Raw genomic sequence first — 25145 nt, forward strand, 5'->3', positions numbered from 1 at the left:
ATGTGGCCAGCAGGACTAAGCCGCTTCTAGAGAACTAGAGCAGCGCATGGAAATGCCGTTTACCTTCCCACCGGAGTGGTGCCTATTTATTTACTTGCACTGGCGTGCTTTCGAACTTCTAGGTTGGCAGGAGCAGGGACTGAGCAACGGGAGCTCACCCCGTCGCGAGGATTCAAACTGCCGACCTTCTGATCGGCAAGCCCAAAGGGCTCAGTGGTTTAGACCACAGCGCCACCCACGTCCCATATATATATATATATATATATATATATATATATATATAAAATTTATTTGTTTGTTTGTTTTTTCAAATTAAAATTTTACAGTCGCACATCGAACATCCAACATGAAAAGAAGATTCCGAAGAATCTCCTAGACTTCCCTCTTCCCCTTTGTGGGTCTTATCGTTAATCATTTCCTCCTTCATCTTTTATGATGATCCAAAATCTTCTACCTTCTCTGTTGTGTCTAAAATTCACCATGAAACTACACAGGATATTCCAATCCTCCTAACAGTTTTTAACTGTTTGCAATGGTTTTTAAGACAAGTTATAAATTTCCCCCATTCCTTATTAAAATTTTGGTCTTCCTGATTTCTGATTCTTCCAGTCATTTTGGGCCATTTCGGCATAGTCCATCAAATTGATTTTCCATTCTTCTCTGGTAGGGACTTTTCCCAATGAGTGGGAACTGCAACAAAATGTTGCAGCATGATCCGCACCCCCCCAACCCCCCCCCCCCAAAAATCTGCAAAATAAAAAACGGGCAAATGCTTATGTTTGGGACTTACTCCCGAATAAATGTCCTGTTTTTTTAAAAAAAAATACAAAACACCAAGCGCCTTTCTCTCCCTTTAAGCAAGAAGAAAAACCTTGAGTTGGAGGTGCAACCAACGAGTCGCAAGGCTAGAGCGGACGTTTCCAGTGGGAGGGCATGTGACTCGCCCGCCTTCGGACTACAATTCCCGAAAAGTCCCGCGAGAGGCGTCGCTCGCTCTCTGGCTGGCTGGGTTCTCTGGAAACGGCGCGGGCGGGCGCCGAGCTGCCCTTGCGCCGCGCGCGGAGACCTCGCCCCGTCATGGCTCCCCGCATCTTCCCCCTTGTCAAGTGAGTCGGGCGGGCGGGCTTCCTTGGATTTCTTTCTGATTTAATTTCTTTTTCTCCTTACGTTCAATGGGGAGCAAGGATGACCAGGTGGGAAATGCCTCCTGGTTCTTTTGGAGCTTTTTGCAAATCCCAGCAGCCGAAAAAAGAAAAGGGTCAACCCTTCTGTTCCACCCCCATTTTCTTTTGGCATGTTCTGAGCTGAAATGGGCATTTTAAAATGAAATAAAAACCTCCTCCCTGTGCATTTCGATATGCTGGTGCCCAGAAATATTAAAACAGCTTTGATTCCTTCTTTGGTTGCTATGGCTAGGGGCTGATGCAAATAAAGATTACTCTGATTTTTCTTGGGTTAATAATGTTGGTGCTGATCTCACTGTCATAATATTTATTTCATCTCTTCTCCCCCTGATAATTTTATAATGAATGTTTTTAGAATGTTGGATTATTTTGATTGTTGTTAGCCGCCCTGAGCCCAGCTTCGGCTGGGGAGGGCGGGATATAAATAAAATTTATTATTATTATTATTATTAACAAAAGGGATCACATTTTGCAAAATATGTCTCTGCGAGCTCTTTCCACCATCATCTGTTGGATCCAAACAGTCCCTTCCATTTCACTGGCAAAAACTAACTGTAACTGGCAAATACTAACTGGGGTAACTGTGCCCCCAAAGGACCAGGTGCGCAGCCTGGGAGTCATTTTGGACTCACAGCTGTCCATGGAGGCGCATGTATCCATGGCAGCTGTTTATCAGCTCCATCTGGTATGCAGGATGAGACCCTCCCTGCCCGCAAACTGTGATCTGGACTCGCAGCTGTCCATGGAGGTGCAGGTCAATTCTGTGTCCAGGGCAGCTGTCTACCAGCTCCATCTGGTATGCAGGATGAGACCCTCCCTGCCCGCAAACTGTGATCTGGACTCGCAGCTGTCCATGGAGGTGCAGGTCAATTCTGTGTCCAGGGCAGCTGTCTACCAGCTCCATCTGGTATGCAGGATGAGACCCTCCCTGCCCGCAAACTGTGATCTGGACTCGCAGCTGTCCATGGAGGTGCAGGTCAATTCTGTGTCCAGGGCAGCTGTTTATCAGCTCCATCTGGTATGCAGGATGAGACCCTCCCTGCCCGCAAACTGTGATCTGGACTCGCAGCTGTCCATGGAGGTGCAGGTCAATTCTGTGTCCAGGGCAGCTGTCTACCAGCTCCATCTGGTATGCAGGATGAGACCCTACCTGCCTGCAGACTGCCTTGCCAGAATGGTGCATGCTCTGGTTATCTCCCGCTTGGACTACTGCAATGCGCTCTACGTGGGGCTTCCTTTGAAGGTCACCCGGAAACTGCAATTAATCCAGAATGCGGCAGCCAAACTGGGGACTGGGAGTGGCTGCCGGGACCACATAACACCGGTCTTGAAAGACCTACATTAAATTGGCGGAAATGACTGGCAGAATCCGAGACCAGGGAGAAGAGTCGGTGGAAGAAGATTGGGAGAAATTTAAAGACTACTTACAGAAATATTGTAAAATTAATGAATGTTAGAATGATGACGGATTGAAGTTAAGCAGTTTCTAGCGGTAATGGTATAAAGGAATATGGAAAAATTGGTTTTTAATATCTAAAAATTTAATGTTATAATATATCAGGATTAAAGATCAGGATTAAAAAGGAGGGAAAGGAATCGCTGGACTAATAAATTGAATTGGAATACAAAAGAGGGAGGTATGAGGAAGTCTGGGAAACAAGTAAATGTAAAAGAAGTGATGAAAAGATGGAATTGTTTTTAATTGGTTTTTCTTTTTTGTATTTTGTATTTTTCCTTTTTACTGTTAATTCTCTTTTTAATGTAATTTTTTTCTTTTGAAATTTTAATAAATATCATTAAAAAAGAAAGACCTACATTAGCTCCCAGGACATTTCCGAGCACAAGTCAAAGTGTTGGTGCTGACCTTGAAAGCCCTAAACGGCCTGGTCCAGTATACCTGAAGGAGCGTCTCCACCCCCATCATTCTGCCCGGACGCTGAGGTCCAGCGCCAAGGACCTCCTGGCAGTTCCCTCATTGCAAGAAGCCACCTAACAGGGAACCAGGCAGAGGGCCTTCTCGGTGGTGGCGCCCACCCTGTGGAACAGGGATACAAATAAAACATATTATTATTCTTACAGTGGTACCTCAGGTTAAGAACTTCATTCGTTCTGGAGGTCCGTTCTTAACCTGAAACTGTTCTTACCCTGAGGTACCACTTTAGCTAATGGGGCCTCCCGCTGCTGCATGAATTCTGTTCTCATCCTGAAGCACAGTTCTTAACCCGAGGTACTATTTCTGGGTTAGCGGAGTCTGTAACCTGAAGCGTCTGTAACCCGAGGTACCACTGTACTACAATTCTGTGATCCTATGATTTTTCTGCTCAGGTTCCTGGTCAAAGGTGGTCTGGCAGGGGGAGCCATCTACGTGGTTTACAGCCAAGGTTTGCTGAGCGGGGGCGAGGAAGGGGCCAAAGCCCTTCGTAAAGCCCAAGAAGCGCTCCCCCCAGCTGTGGAAGAATGGGCGAAATATTTTGGCTGGAAGGTAAGAGCTCATGGGAGCATTTGGCGCACTATGGTTTTCTAGACGTCTTGAGTATTATTATTTATTTATTAAATTTTAGCATCTGCTCGCTCTGTTTTCTTGCCACAGCAACTCAAACCGGCTTACAGATAATTTAAGCAAAAAGCCGATGCATGCACACCTTAGAACCAGCATTTTAAATAATAAATAAATCCAAAAGGCAGTTCTCTTAAAAAAAATTAAAAAATCTAGATTGAAACACCCCACCCATGCATTAAGCCCATTGATAATTGAAATCCAAAGATTTTATGAAAGAAGGAATGTTTTTTCCTGGCACCTAAACCTATGTAATGATGGCAAACTTGTTTGTGTGAGTGTGTGTGTATACACACCGTATATACTCGAGTATAAGCCGACCCGAATATAAGTGGAGGCACCTAATTTTAGCACAAAAAAAACTGGAAAACATATTGACTCGAGTATAAGCTGGTTCACCCCACCACAAACCTGGTGGTGGCGGCAGCGGCGGAGGAAGAACGAGCAGCCCGAAAGGTATTCAAAGAAATCGACAGAAAACTAAAATACTCTTAAAGATTTCAAAAGGAAGCATGACAGGGGAGGCCAACTGCAGAATGTGCACTTAACCCAGCAAAGATAATATATATATATTTTAAAAAGATCTTAAACGTTTCAAAAGAAAACCTTACTGAAGGAAGTCGGGTATAAAATTGTATTTATTTTATTCATATATAAATTGTGTGTGTGTGTGTGTATTATTCAAATAATAAATTATTATTATTGTTTAGGGAATCTTTTAATGTTTAATAGGTTATTGTATTTTAGTGTTTTGTTGGAAGCTGCCCAGAGTGGCTGGGGAAACCCAGCCAGATGGGCGGGGTATAAATAATAAATTATTATTATTATTATTCATTAAATTTATACATTGCCCTTCATCTGAAGAGCTCCAGGTGGCTTCCTGCATCCCTGACCATTGCACGAATGCTCTTTGGGGCTGGTGGAATCCAGTGGCATTGATGGCTGACAGGTTCCCTACACCTGCTCTAAACAGAGATTCCTAGGTCTTGAACCCAGAACCTTTTGCAATGCAAGCTGTTTTCGAAGGTGCCACCAGCCTTTTTTATATGCCTTGCTTGTGTTCTTCATTCCTCCAGCTCCCGGCTGTCCCAAAGACTGAATTCTCTCTCTGCAGCTACTGGAACTCAGGTAAGGCTTTTTAATTCAACCCATTGTTGTTGTTTAGTCGTTTAGTCGTGTCCGACTCTTCGCGACCCCCTGGACCAGAGCACGCCAGGCCCTCCTGTCTTCCACTGCCTCCCGCAGTTTGGTCAAACTCATGCTGGTAGCTTCGAGAACACTGTCCCACCATCTCGTCCTCTGTCGTCTCCTTCTCCTTGTGCCCTCCATCTTTCCCAACATCAGGGTCTTTTCCAGGGAGTCTTCTCTTCTCATGAGGTGGCCAAAGTCTTGGAGCCTCAGCTTCACGATCTGTCCTTCCAGTGAGCACTCAGGGCTGATTTCCTTCAGAACGGAGAGGTTTGATCTTGCAGTCCATGGGACTCTCAAGAGTCTCCTCCAGCACCATAATTCAAAAGCATCCATTCTTCGGCAATCAGCCTTCTTTATGGTCCAGTTCTCACTTCCATACATTCAACCCCTGACGCATGCCAATTCCTATTATCTTCTCCCCCCCCCCCCCCCGGCAAATATGTGGGTAAACCGTACGCAGAGCGAGTCTGCCCCTGCAGCCTGATAGATGTGGAAACCGTCTCTCATGTCTTGCTACGATGTCGTTTTTATGAGGATGTCTTTATCACCCCTGTTATACAGAAAATTCCAAGTGGGTCGGAACCTCAATGCTTAAAATCCCTGATAGAGGTTAAGGATACAGTGGTACCTCTGGTTGCAAATGGGCTCTGTTCCGGAGCCCCATTTGCAACATGAGCAGAATGCACCCCACGTCTGCACATGCGCAGGTCACAATTCGCCGCTTCTACGCATGCGCGTGACGTCATTTTGAGCGGTTCAAATCCTCCGCTCATCCACAAAGCTCACTGGGCCACCTTGGGCCAGTCGCTGCCTCTCTCAGCCTAACCTACCTTGCGGGGTGGTTGTGGGGAAATCAAATGGGGAGAAGAACCGTGTACACGCTGTCAGGAGTTCAGCCTACACTCGAGTAGGACCCTGGCAGAGACACATGCCCGACTGGCATGTTCTCTCCCTCCTGGCCGTTCGTTCGGGAGCTTCAAAAGCTTTCTTCTGCCCGAACATCACAGCGACCGACGCCAACAGACACCGGCACACTTAGGGATCCGCAGAGTTTGCGCATCATGCGTGACAGACCTCAGCAACTCAGCATTTTGGCTAATCTACTTTATTCACATGTAAACACACACGGAGCACTGCAACATGGCTCCCTCTCTCTCTAGCATCAGACAGCAAAGAGAAAAAGAACAAAGGACAATAGTCCCACTTCACGGAATATAGCAACACAAACATCCTGTCTCCGTCACTTCCGTGGAGTCATAACATACACCGTCATGTGATAGACAACAATCCCATGACTGCAATCACGGGGCAGGAATTCTAACACACACCACCTCCGAGCTCCTTGGAGAGAAAAAGCTGGGATAAATGCAATAAACAAACAAATGGAAACATGCCCCCCCACAAAAAAACAGTGGAAAAAATACACAGACCGTTTGATGGGGACTGAGTTTGCTTAGTGGCTGCAGATTGCGAACTTGGCTGACGGCAGGGGGGAATGGAATTCTGAGCAGGGATATCAGTCCATGCTGCAAGTTTCCGTTGCAGTTTCTCGCTTCTTATTTTCTTCTTGTTGTTGTTGTTGTTGTTTTACTGCAGGGGTTCGGACGACAATCGGCGCTCTCTCCGTAGCCCCCACCAGGGCCAGTGAATATACCCAGAATGGATGGAAGTACATGAAGGACCTCATCAAATGAAGCCTCTCTGATAAGGCCCCCTCTTGCCGCCTTTAATGGGGAGGTGTTCAGTCTGGCCCCTGTTTCTCAAGGGCTGCAATAAAAGACTTTATAATAAGAATAAGAATAATTTATTATTTATACCCCGCCCATCTGGCTGGGTTTCCTCAGTCACTCTGGGCGGCTCCCAACAGAATATGAAAAACACGATAAAACGTCAAACATTTAAAACTTCCCTAAACAGGGCTACCTTCAGATGTCTTCTAAAAGTCAGATAGTTGTTTGCTTCCTTGACATCTGACGGGAGGGCGTTCCACAGGGCGGGCGCCTCTACCCTCTGCCTGGTTCGCTGCAACTTGGCTTCTCGCAGTGAGGGAACCGCCAGAAGGCCCTCGGAGCTGGACCTCAGTGTCTGGGCTAGACGATGGGGGTGGAGACGCTCCTTCAGGTATACTGGGCCGAGTCCATTTAGGGCTTTAAAGGTCAGCACCAACACTTTGAATTGTGCTCAGAAATGGATACATGAACCCAATTCCTGTTATATTTTGAATATTTTTATTTATGTTAAATATAAAGAGGCAAACATTGACCGTGGATAGAAAAGACTGTCCAGAATATATAATTTCTTACTAATAGCTTAGTCTTGTTTCTATTTAATTTAAATCCTGCCACTTCCCCAAATTCTTGAATCTTTTCTATCACTCTAGGAAGAGAATTTTTTGGATCCTCCACCGTAATTATTGGGCTGAGGCCTTTTAGGGCTTTCAAGGTCAGCAGCAACACTTTAAATTGTGCTCAGAAACACACTGGGAGCCGATGAAGATCTTTCAGGACTGGTGTTATATGGTCTCGGCGGCCACTCCCAGTCACCAGTCTAGCTGCCGCATTCTGGATTAGTTGTAGTTTCCAAGTCACCTTCAAAGGTAGCCCCACGTAGAGTGCATTGCAGTAGTCCAAGCACTTTCAACTGCACCCGGGCAGCGGCGGACCTGCTCTGTGTTCAGTGCCTAGTTAATTAAGCTTTAGTTTCTGTGGGGAAACTAAACTATTTTTTTTTTTAATAATTTTTTATTTAAGGTTTTAAACAAACAAAAAAGAAAAACAACACACACAAAAAACAATACAAAACTTAACAATATAAACACAAAACAATTAATAACAAACTCTCTTTTCCATTTCCAATTTTAAGTTACTTATTTTCTGGACTTCCTCATACCTCCCTCTTTTGTATTCCAATCCACATTATTTATCCAGCAGTTTCTTTTCCACTTTTATAATCCCAATCTTTAATTTAATAAAATGTTAAAATATATAACTTCAACTTTTTTAAACCTAATCCTTGATCTTAATATCCTGTAACTTTAAAGTTTTCCCTTTTAAAATCAAATTTCCATTTCTTTAAACTTCTTTAATCTTAATCTATCCTTAACTTTAACCTGTGCAGCTGGAAACCACTTATTTTCAGTCCAACATCACTCTAACATTCCTTAATTTTGCAGTGTTTCTGAAGATAGTCTTTGAATTTCTTCCAGTCTTCCTCCATCGACTCTTCTCCCTGGTCACGGATTCTACCAGTCATTTCCGCCAATTCCATATAGTCCATAAGTTTCATCTGCCATTCCTCCAGCGTGGGAAGTTCTTGTGTCTTCCAATACTTTGCGATGAGTATTCTTGCTGCTGTTGTTGCATACATAAAGAAAGTTCTATCCTTTTTTATCACCATTTGGCCGACTATGCCCAGGAGAAAGGCCTCTGGTTTCTTAGGGAAGGTATACTTAAATACCTTTTTTAATTCATTATATATCATTTCCCAGAAAGCCTTAATCTTTGGGCACGTCCTCTGTGGGGAAACTAAACTAAACCCCCAAAGAATTTTGGGAATTGTAGTTTGATAAGGGTGCTGAGAGTCGTTAGGAGACACACACACACACACCCGTTCCTCACAGAGCTACAATTTCCAGAGTGCTTTTACTCTTTGCAGGGAACTCTGGGAATTGTAGTAGTGTGAGGGCAATGGGCAGCAGTTGGGTGGGTGGCACCCAATGCGCACCACAGAGCAGGGGAGAATGGAAGTAGTTCTGGGCTGTTGTTTGCCTGTGTGGGGAAAAGGGAACGGGTCTACACCAGGCATGGCCAAAGTCTGTTTCTGGGGCCTAATCTGGCCCACCGGTTGATTTAATGAGGCCCCTGTGGCAGTATATGTCCTGGGGCAAAATCCTAAGAAAAGTTCAGCAACTTCAATCTTAAAAAAAAGTTCAACAACTTTGGGTTAAATCCTAAAGAAAACTCAACAACTTTGGGTTAAATCCTAAAGAAAACTCAACAATTTTGGGGTTAAATTTTTAAAAAAGCTCATCAACTTGAATCCGGAAAAAACCCCCATCAACTTTGGGGGAAAACTGTAAGAAAAAGCTCATCAACTTTGGTTGGCCCTCACGCATGTTCACTTCATCAAATCTTGCCCTCTTTGAGAAAAAGTTTGCGCACCCCGATCTACACAGATTTGGTCGTGACCCCACAAAACCCCCATCCACTAAGCATCAAGGTTGCTGCTCCCCGGGGCATTTTGCCCCTTGATTTGCATAGCCACACACCCACAGCCTGTTTTCTTGGTCACACAAGAGTGTGACGGAACGATGAAGTGCTTCCTGGTAGCTGGTAGCATTTCTTTGCAGGAGTCTTATCAACAAGGATGGAGAAGATTGAATCTGGATTCAGTGTGACCTTAACAGATAAGAGAACTGGACCCCAATTAGAACTGGACCCCAATGAACAAAAAGAATTTCAGTGGGGATAAATGTAATGTTCTACACTAAGGAATGTTAGGATCCCCAACTCTCGATTAGGACCCTGGCAGAGACACATGCCCGACTGGTCGATCGGGAGCTTAAAAAGCTTTCTTCTGCCCGAACATCACAGCAACTGTGCCATCATCACACTTACAGATCCGCAGAGTATTTCGCAGTTGCATAATAGAACTCAGTAGCTCAGCATTTTGGCTAATCTACTTTATTTACATATAAACACACACGGAGCACTGCAACATGGCTCCCTCTCTGTCTAGCATCAGACAGCAAAGAGAAAAAGAACAAAGGACAATAGTCCCACTTCACGGAACACAGTAACACAAACATCCTGTCTCCGTCACTTCCCACTCTGTGGAGTCAAAACATACACCTTCGTGTGATAGACAACAATCCCATGACTGCAATCACGGAGCAGGAATCTTAACAAGGAAGAACAAATCTAAGCTTGCTGCGCAAATATAAGATGGGGGACACCTGGCATGCTAGCAGTGCATGTGAAAAGGATCTAGGGGTTTTAGTAGCCATCTTCAAATATCTCAAGGGCTGCCCCATGGAAGATGGAGCAACCTTGTTTTCTCCTGCTCTGGAGGGTAGGACTCGAACCCATGGCTTCAAGTTACAAGAAAAGAGGTTTTGACTAAACATCAGGAATAACTTTCTGACAGTAAGACAGGGGAACAGGCTCTCTTGGGAGATGGTGGGCTCTCCTTCCTTGGAGGCTTTTAAGCAGAGGTTGGGACGCGTGTCCATGCTTGAGTTTTCTGCATTGCAGGGGGTTGGACTAGATGACCCTCTGAGTCCTTTCCAACTCCACAATTCTGTGATTCTATTCCTCTTTGGGTCAATAAAGAAGATCAGGTTATCAGAGCAAATTAGCAGATTCCGACTCAACATCAGGAAAAACTGACAGTATGAGCTGTCCCAACAATGAAACAGACCCCCACGAGAGGTGGTGGACTCTCCTTCCTTGGAGGTTTTTAATCAGAGGTTCGATGGCCATGTGTCATGGATACTTTAGCTGAGATTTCTGCATTGCAGGCGGGGTTGGACTAGATGACCCTCGGTGTCCCTTCCAACTCTAGGATTCTGTGGGAAGCTGCAGGCTCAGGAGATTCAAACATAGCCCTGCAGACTGCCTTTTGAAAGAGTTGGGGCTCTATATAATGGTTTCGTACTCCTGCCGCAGGGATTCGATATAGATCTCCTCGTGTTCCCAGTAGAAGAAAGCATGCTGGTTCTCTGGGTGTTGGTTGAGGGAAATCTTCTTATTGGAAGCCCTCGTCGCTCTCTCATCTGCAGGAAATGAAGGGGAAAACACTCAGCTTCTCTCTCTTAAGAGGCGGGGGGTGTGCGCTGCTTGGATTTTTTGGAATTCAGAAGTGCTCGTCCAAAGCAAGCCATGTTTTGCATGTGCTATGTAGAGTAAGGTAAAGGGACCCCTGACCGTTAGGTCCAGTCGTGGCCGACTCTGGGGTTGCAGCGCTCATCTCGCTTTATTGGCCGAGGGAGCCGGCGTACAGCTTCCGGATCATGTAGCCAGCATGACTAAGCCACTTCTGGCAAACCAGAGCAGCGCATGGAAATGCCGTTTACCTTCCCGCTGGAGTGGTACCTATTTATCTACTTGCACTTTGACGTGCTTTTGAACTGCTAGGTTGGCAGGAGCAGGGACCGAGCAACGGGAGCTTACCCCGTCGTTGCGGGGATTCGAACCGCCGACCTTCTGATCGGCAAGTCCTAGGCTCTGTGGTTTAACTCACAGCTCCACCCGCGTCCCTCTTGCTATGTAGAGTATCCCCACTGAAATACATGGATATGACTAGCTTAGGTCTATTAATTTAAATGGGTTCTACTTTGAGTAGAACTTAGTTGGATGCAACAGCATGATGATGTTGATGATGATGATGATGATGATGATGATGATTTTATGAAGATCACCCACTCTGAGACCCCACAGCTAATTCTCCCCTGGCCTCCTCGCTGGCCCAGGTAGGACTAATTCAGCCCGCTAGCCCTGGTGACTATCTAATGCTTATTAGATGGATTTCCCCCAAATTGATTTCTGAACTTTGAATTTTATTGTTATTCATGTTTTTATACTGTAGTTTATGCTGCTTCTACAATTAAGTGTTTTAAATTTGTTGTTAGCTGCCCTGAGCCCAGTTTCCTGAACCGGGAAGGGCAGGGTATAAATAAAAATTTATTATTATTAAAGTTATCATTTGAAATAGCCAAACTGAAGTACACCCTTTGTTTGAAAACGTCTCTGAATTTTGCAACTCGCTTCGCCTTACCTTGCCCACGGTCGGTAAAGATCTCAAAAGGGTTCTGACACTGCAAGGCAGGCCACTGGGTGTGTGTGTGTGTGTGTGTGTGTGTGTTTAAAAAGTGTCTGAAATGCTCCTCTCCCCGCAAAGTACCTGTTTCGGTGTCGACCGTCCTCCCAAAGAGGAAGATGGTTGCTGCCATCATCGCGGCCAAAGTCAAAACCATCAGAAGGATGGCCCACCAGCGTGTCTGTGGAGAGAGGGGGCACTGATAAGTCAGTAGGTCATGGTTTCCAAATCCAGACGGTCGTGTTCTCCCAGCCAGGGTGAAAATCTGAAATTGGGTGTCAGAGGCTGGTTCCTCACACCTAACTGGAGATAGATTGAATCCGAAGACTAAACGATGCCCTCCATAACTGAACCACAACCAGGAGGGGACTCTGATTTTCATAAGCCTTCTTTCTTGCTATGGGTCTGGGCATGGGTCTTTGCCGTCACCTCCCTCCTGTGTTGCAGGGGGGTGGGCTGGATGACCCTTAGGGGTCCCTTCCAACTCTATTGTGCTGGTCCCGTGGGTTACCCGAGAGGCAAGGTCCAAATGTGGTCCGTGGTCAAAGGTGCAACGTGGAGGCAGTCCGTAGTAGCTGAAGCTGGGTCAGGGCAGGGAGTCGGGTGAAGTCAGGAACAGGCTTGCAAGCAGGGAGCCAGGGCGGGTCAGGAGCTCAGGCAGGAAAGCAGGACAGGGTTCAGGCAGGAACTAGCAACCAACAATGTTGCTCCTGTAACTTGGGACTGCGGCTGGCCGGCTTTTATCTGCCCCGAGGCATAGGGCAGCCCTGATCCTCTGGTGACTCTCCTGGCCTGGAGGCGAGCCCTCCTCGTGCGGGAACTTAGTTCCCTCCGCCTCTCTGCCCTGAGCCTCTGCAGCTCAGGAGAGGCTGGAGGGTCACCGGACCCAGAGGCAACCTCAGCTTCCTCTGACGGGGCTGAGAGTGGAGCACCTGCAGGCAGTGGGTCCTCCATCATCTCAGGAGCCAGAGCACACTCAGCTGATGCCTGCACCTGAGGACCCAGCACAGGTGAGGACCCTTCAGGCTCAGGCCCCAGCCCCGGCTCAGTTGGCTCTGGAGGCGGGGAATCCTGTGCAGGCTGGGATCCCAGGTTAAGCATCCGAGTCCAAATCCCAGGCCATCACATCTATAATTGTATGGAGATACTGGAGACTCTTGAGAGTCCCATGGACTGCAAGAAGATCAAACCTCTCCATTCTTAAGGAAATCAGCCCTGAGTGCTCACTGGAAGGACAGATCCTGAAGCTGAGGCTCCAAGACTTTGGCCACCTCATGAGAAGAGAAGACTCCCTGGAAAAGACCCTGATGCTGAGAAAGATGGAGGGCACAAGGAGAAGGGGACGACAGAGGACGAGATGGTGGGACAGTGTTCTCGAAGCTACCAGCATGAGTTTGACCAAACTGCGGGAGGCAGTAGAAGACAGAAGTGCCTGGCGTGCTCTGGTCCAGGGGGTCACGAAGAGGCGGACATGACTAAACGACTCAACAACAACAACTGGAGACTGAACCTGGGACTCTTCCTGCATAGAATTGTAGAGTTGCCAGGGACCCTGAGGGACATCTGGTCCACCCCCTTGCCACGCATCTTTTGCCCAACGTGGGGCTCAAACCCACAACCCAGAGATTCAGAGTCCCACCCTCTACCGACTGAGCTATCTTCTCACTGAGCCACGGAGGGTCTCTGAAACCTGCGCCTCACCTTCATCCAGGTGGCGACGTCTTCCATCTCGATAAAGTCCAGGATGAAGTTTTTCACCCGCGCGACGGGTCCGTCCTCATCGACGAATCGGCAGATGTGGAATTTGTCGCAGTAGCCGGCCTTGCCCCCACACGGCGAACCCGGAATCAGCGGGATTTCGGAGCCGTTGAAGAAACGGCCCCAGGCGGCAGAGGCAGTGCTGGCACACGTGTCGGCTCTCCCTGGCAGAAGTGGTTTAGGAAAAGAGAGTTAGCCAAGACCAATAAGGCTCAGGGGCAGTCTAATTTCAATTTTCCTTTTCTTGCCTGCCTGCATTCAGCTCCTTGGAGGCTGTTCAATAAATTAGAGCTGAATAGACTCAGAAGTCGTGTTGGAAATATTTTGAATCAATAAAAACTGGGCAGGGGCAGTTGTCCTCTGTGTAGATTTTACATGTTCTATCAGAGATGGGGACCCCTTCATGGATCACTGCCTTGCCGTGGCGAAGGGGCTTGAATAACTCAGAGAAGCTATGAACTATGCCGTGCAGGGCCACCCAAGATGGACAGGTCATAGTGGAGAATTTTGACCAAACGTGATCCACCTGGAGGAGGAACCAGCAAGCCACTCCAGTATCCCTGCCAAGAAAACTCCATGGACAAAGACAACAGGCATATAAAAGTTATGACGCTGGAAGATGAGCCCCTCAGGCCGGAAGGCGTCCAAAGATTGAGGGCACAAGGAGAGGGGGACGGCAGAGGACGAGATGGTGGGACAGTGTTCTCGAAGCTACCAGCATGAGTTTGACCAAACTGCGGGAGGCAGTGGAAGACAGGAGTGCCTGGCGTGCTCTGGTCCAGGGGATCACGAAGAGTCGGACACGACTAAACGACAACAACAACAACAATCAGAGTTGGGAAACTGTCAGGAGTGAGCCACCATGCAAGTGGGAATTAACTGTTTATTAGCAAAAGCACGATCTGCACAGGGGTGTCAGGCCTAATGAGGACAGCAACTCATCTTTTGGCAGGTCTTGCCCCCATGGATCAGTTGCCAAGACTGAAGGCTCCCACCTTCCCACAGCTCCCTAAGTTCCCTCCTCTCCAGGGTTTTCCCCAGCAATCTGAGACTACGCCTGCGTGAAGCTAACTTCTCTTCCGCTCTTTTCATGCCTCTCCTGATTCTGTGAGTCCAGGGGGAAGAAGAGCTGGTTGCAGCAGAAGGAGAAGACACCCGTGACGACAGCTGGACTCTTCTCTGTCTCTTGGCCTCCCACCTCTCTTGCTTCAGCCTCCGATTTTGGACTTTTCTCTGCCACAGACTCTTCCTGCTCACTAAACCCTGTTGCCTCTTCAGATTCCGACACCTCCTGCTCCTTCTGACCACTCATCGTCGTCCCACCACCCCTCCCAAGGCTCTGAGCAGTTTTCCTTTGGGGGTTCCCTAGGGGGTTCCCCGGAGACCCTGGTGGTGCTGTGGGTTAAACCACAGAGCCTAGGACTTGCCGATGAGAAGGTCGGCGGTTCGAATCCCCACGACAGGGTTGCTCAGTCCCTGCTCCTGCCCACCTAGCAGTTCGAAAGCACGTCAAAGTGCAAGTAGATAAATAGGTACCACTCCAGCGGGAAGGTAAACAGCGTTTCCGTGCGCTGCTCTGGTTCGCCAGAAGCGGCTTAGTCCTGCTGGCCACATGACCCGGAAGCCGTATGCCGGCTCCCTCGGCCAATAAAGCGAGATGAGCGCCGCAACGCCCCCCCCTTCTTTGTAATAAGAGATGCTTGTAGAGTTTGGATTTTGCAACACTATCATCACCATAATACATTTGCTTAATTTTTTTAAAAAATGAATTAGGACCTGGAAGCTGGCAGCAGAGCTGGCACCTCTCTCTCAGGGAATCGGTGACGCAATCGCACTGCTCCAATTCGTGCCGCGTGCAGAGGGAGCCCACACAGAGCTTGAAAGAGACAGAGGAAGGAAGGCTCTCAGCTCCCAGTATTTGGAAGGCAGAGTGCCCCAGGAAATTGGAGGTATCCCCTTGGACGTCACGGCCAATGGCCAATAGCCTCCAACTCTGTGAAAACTCACCCCGTTCAGACACACCCGGGACTGCATGCCGCAGAGGGTGAAGTTTGCTTTCGGAAGGGGTGCCGGGCACTTTGCTTCTGCCCCAGAGCAGGTGCTTTCTGAAGCACAGTTGGTCTCCGCCTGGCATCGCTCCCCCCGGGGTTTGGGGGCACATTTGTGGCTGCAGCAGAGTCCCTGGCTAGGACTTAAAAAACGCAACACACATACATGAAAGAACCATCCAATATGCTCTGCAAATTCCTCAACTGGACTACTCTGCGGACTTAATATTTCCACTCTAATGACATTCTCCTGGTATGCCCCACGGAGGACCTTAAGGTCCACAAATGACAACATTCTGGAGGTCCCAAGTCACAAGGTGGTTAGGTTGGTCTCAACTAGGGCCAGGGCCTTTTCAGTACTGGCCCCGACTTGGTGGAACGCTCTGTCACAAGAGACTAGGGCCCTGCGGGACTTGACATCTTTCCGCAGGGCCTGCAAGACAGAGCTGTTCCGCCTGGCCTTTGGTTTGGACTCAGTCTGACCCTTATGTTTCCCTCCCCTTATGGTTTTGACTTTTAAAATGAGGCTGCATTTTAAATTGCACTTTAACCTGTATTTTAAATTGTTTCTTTCTTTTTCTTTTTTTCTTATTATGTTTCTGCTGAAATTTTATAGGTGTTAGCCGCCCTGAGCCCAGCTCTGGCCGGGGACAGTGGGGTATAAATAAAATTATTATTATTATTATTATTATTATTATTATTATTATTATTATTATTATGGCTGTTCAAATGGAGTTCATATGAAGCCCATTTCAAGCTCCTCTCCGGAGAATGGAAGTTGGGGAGAGGGGAGGAGGAAGCAGAAAGCAGAGAGCCAGTACCCTTAGCTATGGATGTTCTCTTGCAAAACTACAAATCTAAGGTAGGTGAGGAAACTGATGATCTATTAGGCTCCTTCTTTAGCTACTTAGAGGGCAATTAACCCCAGAAATCTGGAGCAACAAGGCATGAACTGGTGCAAAATGTACCGTATTTTTCGCTCCATAGGACACACTTTTTCCCTCTTAAAAACTAAGGGGGAAAGTCTGTGTGTCCTATGGAGCGAATGCAGGGGGGAGGCAGGCAGGAAAAGCCCCCAAGAGCCGCACACAAGCTTCACGCAGCTCTTGTGGGCTTTTCCCCAGGAGGGAGAAGGGACTGATGCGGCCAGTTAGTCCCTTCTCCCTCCTCGTAGAAAAGCCTGCAGGAGCCACACGCTCCTTAAAGGGTGCGCAGCTCCTATGGGCTTTTGCGGGAGGTGGGGGAATTGCCATAGCCGCGCGCAGCCTCTCCAGCCAGTGCGCAGCCTCTCCAGTGTGGCTAAAGAAGCCAAGGCAGCAAGCGTGATCCATCCCGCTCGCAGTCTTGGCTTCTTTAGCCACGCTGGAGAGGTTTAGTTCCCGGCTGGAGAGGTTGCGTGGCTATGGCAGAAGCCAAGACAGCCAGTGGGATGGATTCTGCTGGCTGTCTTGGCTTCTTTGCTCTTTGGGGCTGGGGGGACAGGGCCCTGGCTTCCCCCGCAGCCCCGAGAAGCTCTGGGAGATTTTCCCCCTTGATTTCCCCCTCTAAAAACTAGGTGCGTCTTGTGGTCCGGTGCGTCCTATAGAGTGAAAAATACGGTAACTTAGAGGGAGTTGGATGTGTAGGATGCTGACATAGATAATCTGCTGGAACCCACCTCCCAAAAATTAATGGGTCTATGACACACACACACACACCACTGTGACCCTGGGCATCGACACCCCTGCATGGATGTTTGTGTGTCATACTTGAATCAGAAAACCCGAAACAATGTAGAGATAGAGCACCTGAGGAAAAGGACTGTGCTAAACTTCTCTCTCCTGCCATTCTCGTTTTTTCAGGATGGGATGAGTTCTTGACAAGCTGGAGGATTAAAAAAAACCTCAACCCCTTTGTCATCCACACATGTAATGGACAGCCCAGAATTTCCACCAAACCATAGAGGAAAATGCAACTATAATCCAGTGTGTGCGCACACCCAGGATTATCCCTGTCTGCTTTCAAATTTATCTACCTATTGAACCTTAAGGCCCGAAACATTCTCTTTTAAAAACAAAATAAAGAGTGCTGAGATTCTCAGGGTGCTCTATTCAGCACCTAGAGCCTAAGAGGAAGGGGCGAAACAACCAGAGTCCTTTTTCCTCGGAATAACAGGTCTTGACTTGCCCAAGAAAGATGTAAAGGTATTTTTATTGCAAAGTATTGGAAGACACAAGATCTACCCACTCTGGAAGAATGGCAGATGAAGGTGATGGACTACATGGAATTGGCGGAAATGACTGGCAGAATCCGAGACCAGGGAGAAGAGTCGGTGGAAGAAGATTAGAAGAAATTTAAAGACTATTTACAGAAATATTGTAAAATTAATGAATGTTAGAATGATGTCAGAATGAAGTTAAGTGGTTTTAGCAGCAATGATATAAAGATGTATGTAAAAATGGATTGTTAACAGGTGAGAATCTAAACTTATAATATATTAAGTTAAAGGATTAAGATAAAAACAAAGAGGGAAAGGAATTGCTGAATTAATTAACTGAACTGGAATACAAAAAAGGGAGGCGTGAGGAGGTCAGGGAAACAAGTAAATGAAATGTAAGGCATGGAAAGAATGATTTGTTTTTTTAAGTCTTTTTTATTTTTTCTGTATTTTGTATTTTTTCTTTTTTCTATTTTTCTTTTTCTTATATATGTAACTTTTCTTTTTTTGGAAACCATAATAAATATCATTAAAAAGAAAGAAAGAAAGAAAGAAAGAAAGATGTAAAGGTATTTTTGTATGCCACAACCGCTGCTCGAATTTTGATGGACTTTATGGAGCTAGCTGACCTTACCGGAAGGATCCGCGACCAGAAAGAAGAGGAATATCAAGAAGATTGGAAGAAATTTAAAGACTATTTGAATAAATATTGTAATGTTAAAAACTAGAAGTTACTTGAAAGTACCAAACAGGCCTAGGATTAAATTAGGCGTTAGTTAAATAAATGAGATTTAGAATGTCAAGAAAAGTTAAGAAATCTGGTTATAAATGGAATATCGTTTTTGGAATAATGATATTGGAAAACTGTTACATTCAGATACAAGGAAATTCAGATGGGAGGGACTAGTGGAAGTCAAATAATATGTTTAAGAGATTGGAAGCTTAATTAATTAATCTGTGTTGTTTATGTGTTTGTTGTTATATTTTTTGTTTTTATTCGTCTTACTAGTTTTATTTGTTTTTTTATTTATTTTTGTGTTACTTGTTTTACAGTATGTGTCATATTTGAATGAAACTTAATAAAAATTATTGGGGGGGGGAAATAAGAGGAAGAGGCAAAACAGGGCAAAGGAACAGATGAGCATAGCTGTCAACTTACAGATTTGAAAATAAGGGACCAGCAGCCTCAAAAATAAGGGACCAGCAGCCAAAATAAGGGATTTTCCCAGCACAGGTATGTTCAACTTCTGAGCCCCTCCAAGCCAAAGGCAGAAAACCCAGCCAGCAGCCAAACGAAGCCTCAAGCGGTGGTTCCCACAGCGCAGCAACCCGGCAAAGGGGATGCAGCAAGGAAAACCACCGTCACCTCTCCGCTGGGAAGCGCTGAGCAAAGGCGAGTCCCCAGGCAACATGGCCAATTTGATCGGCACAAGGTATGCAAGCTCCACCCCCCCAGTCGTTCTTAGACTCCTTATTGGGTGAGCAACGCAGCCAAGCAACACAGTTGGAGCCTCCCTCCTCCCTGGCCGGCAGGGAGGGAGGGAGGGAGAGGAGGTGCTTCCTTTGAAACCCGGGAAATTTAAGGGACATCATCAATCCAGGCGCTGGGATAAGGGACTTTTCCGCCAAATAAGGGACGGTTGACAGCTATGCAGATGAGCTTGTGGAGTACCGAGAGAGGATGGAGGAGAGATTTAATGGTGAGGACTAGAAGAACAAATCTGTGAAAGCAGAGGGCAAAGCGAGCCACGTGTCCCCACCGTTACCTGCACAGAGCTCCCGGCTTCAACCGGCACCGGATCCCACTGGGCTCAGCCGCACCATAGCAGCAGGGGTCTGTGGCATCATTGCCAACGTCACATTCCTCTCCTGGGTCCATAATCCGGTTCCCGCAGATGGGACGGTCTGTTTCTGGAAGCAAAATGCCGAAGAAGAGGTGGTGGGGAAAAGATGCAGTTCTGGGATATATCCAGCCTCATGTAACCAACGTGCTTAATCCTAATTAATGCATGAAGGGGTTAAGACCATAGAGTAAGCTGTCCTGCCAGGCTTAGCTAGGTCACACACCCCTCAAGAGCCAGTGTGGTGTAGTGGTTAAGAGCGGTGGACTCGTAATCTGGTGAACCGGGTTCGCTTCCCCGCTCCTCCACATGCAGCTGCTGGGTGACCTTGGGCCAGTCACACTTCTCTGAAGTCTCTCAGCCCCACTCACCTCACAGAGTGTTTGTTGTGGGGCAGGAAGGGAAAGGAGAATGTTAGCCGCTTTGAGACTCCTTCGGGTGGTGATAAAGCGGGATATCAAATCCAAACTCTTCTACTCTTCTTCTCACCTTGCCAAACTCTTTGTTCTCCCACTTCCACCATGTGAACCCTACCAGTAAGGGGCTAAGCTGGGGGCTCTAACCACCTGGCTTTAGCAAGCCATCTTTGTGTTTTTATACATATGATTTAGAAACATTTTACCATTTTGGGAACCTAAATTAAACTGCCTGCGTTTTTTTGCTGCTGCTATATGGAAAAACACGTGACTCTGACCTTTGGAAAGTTTGTAAGTAAACCATTTGTAACTTACCAAATATGTGGTTTCTTTTTATGGTAAGGGAGGGGGGGGGACTTTGAGAAGGGGATATTTGAAAGGTCTAACAACCTATATTTCCACAATTTACTTTGCTGCATATTTTAAATCTCTGCTGGAGATCTCTCACCAAAGAAAACTTGCCCCAAACATGGATATCCAGAGAATTCTCCTTTTATTTTACCATAATTTATAGCATTTTTACTTTTAACCAAATATAAACTAACACATTGGCTCTCACATTGCCTGCTTTCTTAGGATTCATCCACACTTTTGCTTGACCCATATTCTGGTTGGATTGTGTCCTGATTAATTCCCAGGGGTCCGAGAGCTTTTCTTTTCGTTTCACAGCTGTGCCTTGCGAAAATCGGATCGTACCTGCAGAACTGGATCTTACAGGATGTGCAGGAAATCCAAAGGGATATAGAATCATAGAGTTGTAAGAGACCCCCAAAGGGCATCTAATCCAACCTCCTGCTATGCTGGAAAAGATATTGTTTACTGAGCTTCTCAGTAAGTCCTACTCAGAGTAGACCCATTGAAGTCAATGGGTGTGGCTAACTGAGATTTGGTCATTTCGATGGGCCTACTCTGAGTAGGGCTTTAGTTCAATATAATGCTGTGTGTTTTATGGAAAGTGCATCTGGAAAATTGCAATGATTTAAATGCAAATTTTTATGTGTTTAAGAAATTAATAATTCTGCAGACAGTGGAAAGTGGACTGAAGATTCTGTTGGGCCCCGTGGAAGGAAAATAGCCTGATCCATCCCTTCCTACCTTTGACAGCCCTAAATAAATCATCCCCCTACCAATTCAACCAATATAAGGCAGCGGGTGTAAACAAGTACCCAAAGACAGTCAGGCTCTCTCACCAACAAAACAGTTGTCCTTTTTGAGCCTCAGGAGGTTTGCAATGTAGACGCGGCTACATGGGGAGAATTTGTCATTGTTGAATTCTTCCCCATCCGTGGCATAGCTGAACATCAGGTACTTCCCCTTGGTGGTGTCAATGTGGAAACTGGAACACTCTTTGCTCTCGTCGTGCTGGAAAACAAACACCCTCTTCAATTGTGTTCTTGCAGCGTGCCAGAACCAGGAGAGGCGTGAAAAGGGTGGAGTACAGGCTGGCTGTATGCAAGCAAGCGCAGTCTCCGATTGCTTGGGGAAAGCCCTGGAGAGCAGGGGATTTAGACAGCCGTGGGGAGGTGGGGACTTCCATGAGGCAAGACCTACCAGGGATAAGCTGCTTTGCTCATTTAGACACTGCCAAGTCTGTGCAGATCGTGTCCTTGCTAATAAAGAGTTAACTCCGACTTTGAACCATGTGATTATTATTATGATTTATACCCCGCCCATCTGGCTGAGTTTCCCCAGCCACTCTGGGCGGCTTCCAATAAAGTGTTAAAAACAATATAGCATTAAATATTAAAAACTTCCCTAAACTGGGCTGCCTTCAGATGTCTTTTAAAGAGAAGATAGCTGCTTATTTCCTTCACATCTGAAGGGAGGGCGTTCCACAGGGCGGGCACCACCCATAGCTGTCAACTTTCAGATTTGAAAATAAGGGACCAGCAGCCTCGGAAATAAGGGATCAGCAGCCAAAATAAGGGATTTTCCAGGCACAGGTATGTTCAACTTCTAAGCCCCTCCGAGCCAAAGGCAGAAAGCCCAGCCAGCAGCCAAACGAAGCCTCAAGCGGTGGTTCCCACAGCGCAGCAACCCGGCAAAGGGGATGCAGCAAGGAAAACCACCGTCACCTCTCCGCTGGGAAGCGCTGAGCAAAGGCGAGTCCCCAGGCAACGCGGCCGATTTGATCGGCACAAGGCATGCAAGCTCCACCCCCCCAGTCGTTCTTAGACTCCTTATTGGGTGAGCAACGCAGCCAAGCAACACAGTTGGAGCCTCCCTCCTCCCTGGCCAGTGAGGGAGGGAGAGGAGCTGCTTCCTTTGAAACCCGGGAAATTTAAGGGACATCATCAATAAGGGACAGCAGCGAGACACGGCGCTGGGATAAGGGATGGTTGACAGCTATGGCGCCACCACCGAGAAGGCCCTCTGTCTGGTTCCCTGTAACCTCACTTCTCGCAATGAGGGAACCGCCAGAAGGCCCTCGGCGCTGGATCTCAGTGTCCGGTCAGAACAATGGGGGTGGAGACGCTCCTTCAGGTATACTGGACCGAGGCCATTTAGGGCTTTAAAGGTCAGCACCAACACTTTGAATTGTGCTCGGAAACGTACAATAAATGCATTTATTGTAGGGTTGCCACGGCGTGGAGCCTGAATCAGCAGTAAAAGGTCAGCTTGCTCTTTGCTTTTCGGATGACACAGCATTGCCCGTTCTATCTGAGCTCAACACCCAGGGCGGTGGAGTCATCACGAAAGGAAATGGTGTAGGAAGCTGGCTTTCTTTCTTTGTTTTCCACGCCGGAAAAGAAACAAACTCACGTAGGCACCCAGGCTGTGTCCAAGCTCGTGGGCAAGCGTGACGTGGATCATCCTCGGAGCAAGGAGCTGTCCATATTTCTGCAATGTGATCAGCCCCGTGTTCATCGAGACCTCCTTGTCTTGGAAAGTGCGCTGCTTCGAGCAAATCCCTCCAGAATCACCTGGGAGGTAGATAAAAAAAGGTAAAGGACCCCTGACAGTTAAGCCCAGTCGCGAACAACTATGGGGTTGTGGCGCTCATCTCACTTTCCTGGCCAAGGGAGCCGACGCTTGTCCACAGATAGTTTTTCCGGTTCATGTGGCCAACATGACTAAGCCGCTTCTGGCGAACCAGAGCAGCAAACGGAAACATGGTTTACCTTCGCACCAGAGTGGTACCTATTTATCTACTTGCACTGGCGTGCTTTCGAACTGCTAGGTTGGCAGGAGCTGGGACTGAGCAAAGGGAGCTCACCCTGTTGTGGGGATTCGAACCACAGACCTTCCGATCGGCAAGCCCAAGAGGCTCAGTGGTTTAGACCACAGCACCACCCGTGTCCCAGGAGGTAGATATTAACACGAAAAATAACCGAAACGTGAGAGATCAGGGACATTGGAGGTCAAACCATCAGGCCACGGAGCTCAATATTGTCAACACGGATTGGCAGCGGCTCTCCAGGATTCCAGGGTCCTGTTCCAGCCCTGCCTGGAGATGACAGGGAACAAACCTAAGGGTCTTCCTTTAAAGATAATGTAAGATTCTGGTCCTCATGAGGCAGAAGAAACCAAAGAAACATGGAAAGTGGCCTTATACGTCAAAAGCAGGGTCTGGGGTGTGTGTGTGTGAGAGAGAAAAGACTTATCATGTCCCCCTGTTCTCTGAGCCCCTGTCAAAAAACCCCAACCTGTTTTGTGGTTCTAAACGTGTGTATGTGTTTAAAACCCTGTCCTCTTATTTGTTGTTATTGTTTAGTCGTTTAGTTGTGTCCGACTCTTCGTGACCCCCTGGACCAGAGCATGCCTGGCACTCCTGTCTTCAACTGCCTCCTGCAGTTTGGTCAGACTCATGCTGGTAGCTTCAAGAACAGTGTCCAACCATCTGGTCCTCTGTCGTCCCCTTCTCCTTGCGCCCTCCATCTTTCCCAACATCAGGGTCTTTTCCAGGGAGTCTTCTCTTCTCATGAGGTGGCCAAAGTATTGGAGCCTCAGCTTCAGGATCTGTCCTTCCAGTGAGCACTCAGGGCTGATTTCCTAAAGAATGGATCGGTTTGATCTTCTTGCAGTCCATGGGACTCTCCAGAGTCTCCTCCAGCACCAGAATTCAAAAGCATCCATTTTTTGGCGATCAGCCTTCTTTATGGTCCAGCTCTCACTTCCATACATCACTACTGGGAAAACCATGGCTTTAACTATACGGACCTTTGTTGGCAAGGTGATGTCTCTGCTTTTTAAGACTGTTATTTATTGTTAACTTATTCTCGTTTGTGTCGCCAGTGTTTTGGATGTCTTGTTGGTTTGTATTATTTACCTAAGATTTATTTGGAGACGGGTGGCGAGTTAATAACAGAGCAATAAAAAATTATCCACATAGGTCGGTCTGTGGCTGTATGTTCACGTTCTTCCTTCCAAAGGCAAAGACTAGGGCTGTTGAACCACCTCTCTGCTCACTCACCAGGTTGTCCGTTGAAAGCGATGCCCAGAACTCCGCTGTAATCCCTGTCAGTGAGCAGGAAAGCTAAGCAGTAACTGTTCCAGTTGGCTTTGGAGTGCATCATCAGGAGCATCTCTGGACTGATGAAGGGCGACTCTGAGCGGTCCTCCTCCTCCACGATCTGCGAAAGAAGGATAAGACACACCTGGGCACGTGACGCTGCTTTAGTATTTTGCATTGATTTACAAAGTCCAGAAACAACTTTGACCCAGGGCACCTCAGGGACTGCCTGAAACCCTGCACAGAAACACAGAGCTAGTGTGGTGTAGTGGTTAAGAGCGGTGGACTTGTAATCTGGTGAACCGGGTTCGATTCCCCGCTCCTCCACATGCAGCTGCTGGGCCAGTCACGCTTCTCTGAAGTCTCTCAGCCTCACTCACCTCACAGAGTTTTTGTTGCAGGGGAGGAAGGGAAAGGAGAGGAATGAATGAATGAATTTTATTATTTTGGTCACAGACCAGTTCCAGCCCACATATAATATCAAGAAAGTCATAAAACATAATAGGGATACATTTGAATTTGCAATTAGGTATAACAGGGACAATACAGATATTCAACAGTTAAAAAATATAGAAATTAAAACTTAGTCACTAGCATATAACCTAAAATTATCATTTAAAACCTTAATCATTATGATAGCACAACTTGTTCACTAAGTTTTATGGCAATCGCACAGAATTTGGC

The 25145-nt window shown here is 47.0% G+C and overlaps 2 protein-coding genes across 5 annotated transcripts in view; one reads left to right on the forward strand and one right to left on the reverse strand.

The window, feature by feature from the left end:
• The first annotated feature begins 968 nt into the window (after positions 1 to 968).
• MICOS13 (mitochondrial contact site and cristae organizing system subunit 13) lies at positions 969 to 7240 on the forward strand. Of its 2 annotated transcripts, none has more exons than XM_080989313.1 (4): positions 969 to 1106; positions 3510 to 3666; positions 4818 to 4869; positions 6529 to 7240. In XM_080989313.1, the coding sequence occupies exons 1-4, from the start codon at positions 1078 to 1080 to the stop codon at positions 6624 to 6626; spliced, it is 336 nt and encodes a 111-aa protein (XP_080845439.1). In that variant the 5' UTR covers positions 969 to 1077; the 3' UTR covers positions 6627 to 7240. The 2 variants fall into 2 exon arrangements, with proteins under 2 accessions (XP_080845439.1, XP_080845440.1); XM_080989314.1 differs by having other exon boundaries at positions 1077 to 1193.
• Positions 7241 to 10295: 3055 nt separating this feature from the next.
• The window catches only part of LOC308467303 (disintegrin and metalloproteinase domain-containing protein 10-like), a 28073-nt gene continuing 13223 nt past the window's right edge, over positions 10296 to 25145 (reverse strand). For 2 of the 3 annotated variants that reach the window (XM_080988898.1, XM_080988897.1), the window contains 9 exons: positions 24423 to 24582; positions 22772 to 22932; positions 21199 to 21370; positions 19518 to 19662; positions 15514 to 15697; positions 15283 to 15382; positions 13450 to 13670; positions 11833 to 11929; positions 10296 to 10705 (listed from right to left, as the gene is read on the reverse strand). In XM_080988898.1, the coding sequence (XP_080845024.1) occupies positions 10569 to 10705; positions 11833 to 11929; positions 13450 to 13670; positions 15283 to 15382; positions 15514 to 15697; positions 19518 to 19662; positions 21199 to 21370; positions 22772 to 22932; positions 24423 to 24582 (1377 nt within the window). In that variant the 3' untranslated portion in view covers positions 10296 to 10568. The remainder of the gene's footprint in view (positions 10706 to 11832; positions 11930 to 13449; positions 13671 to 15282; positions 15383 to 15513; positions 15698 to 19517; positions 19663 to 21198; positions 21371 to 22771; positions 22933 to 24422; positions 24583 to 25145) is intronic. The other variant, XM_080988896.1, reaches the window with a different exon arrangement.

This window comes from Podarcis pityusensis (assembly GCF_964106645.2).
Source record: "Podarcis pityusensis genome assembly, chromosome: 18".
NCBI classification, from domain to species: Eukaryota; Metazoa; Chordata; class Lepidosauria; order Squamata; family Lacertidae; genus Podarcis; species Podarcis pityusensis.

Excerpts from the sequence above, each read along its gene's own strand:
- MICOS13 (XM_080989313.1), top strand. The coding sequence starts at position 1,078 with ATGGCTCCCCGCATCTTCCCCCTTGTCAA. Across the intron at positions 1,107-3,509 it reads CGCATCTTCCCCCTTGTCAA|GTTCCTGGTCAAAGGTGGTC; the intron begins GTGAGTCGGGCG and ends TTTTCTGCTCAG. Across the intron at positions 4,870-6,528 it reads CTGCAGCTACTGGAACTCAG|GGGTTCGGACGACAATCGGC; the intron begins GTAAGGCTTTTT and ends GTTTTACTGCAG.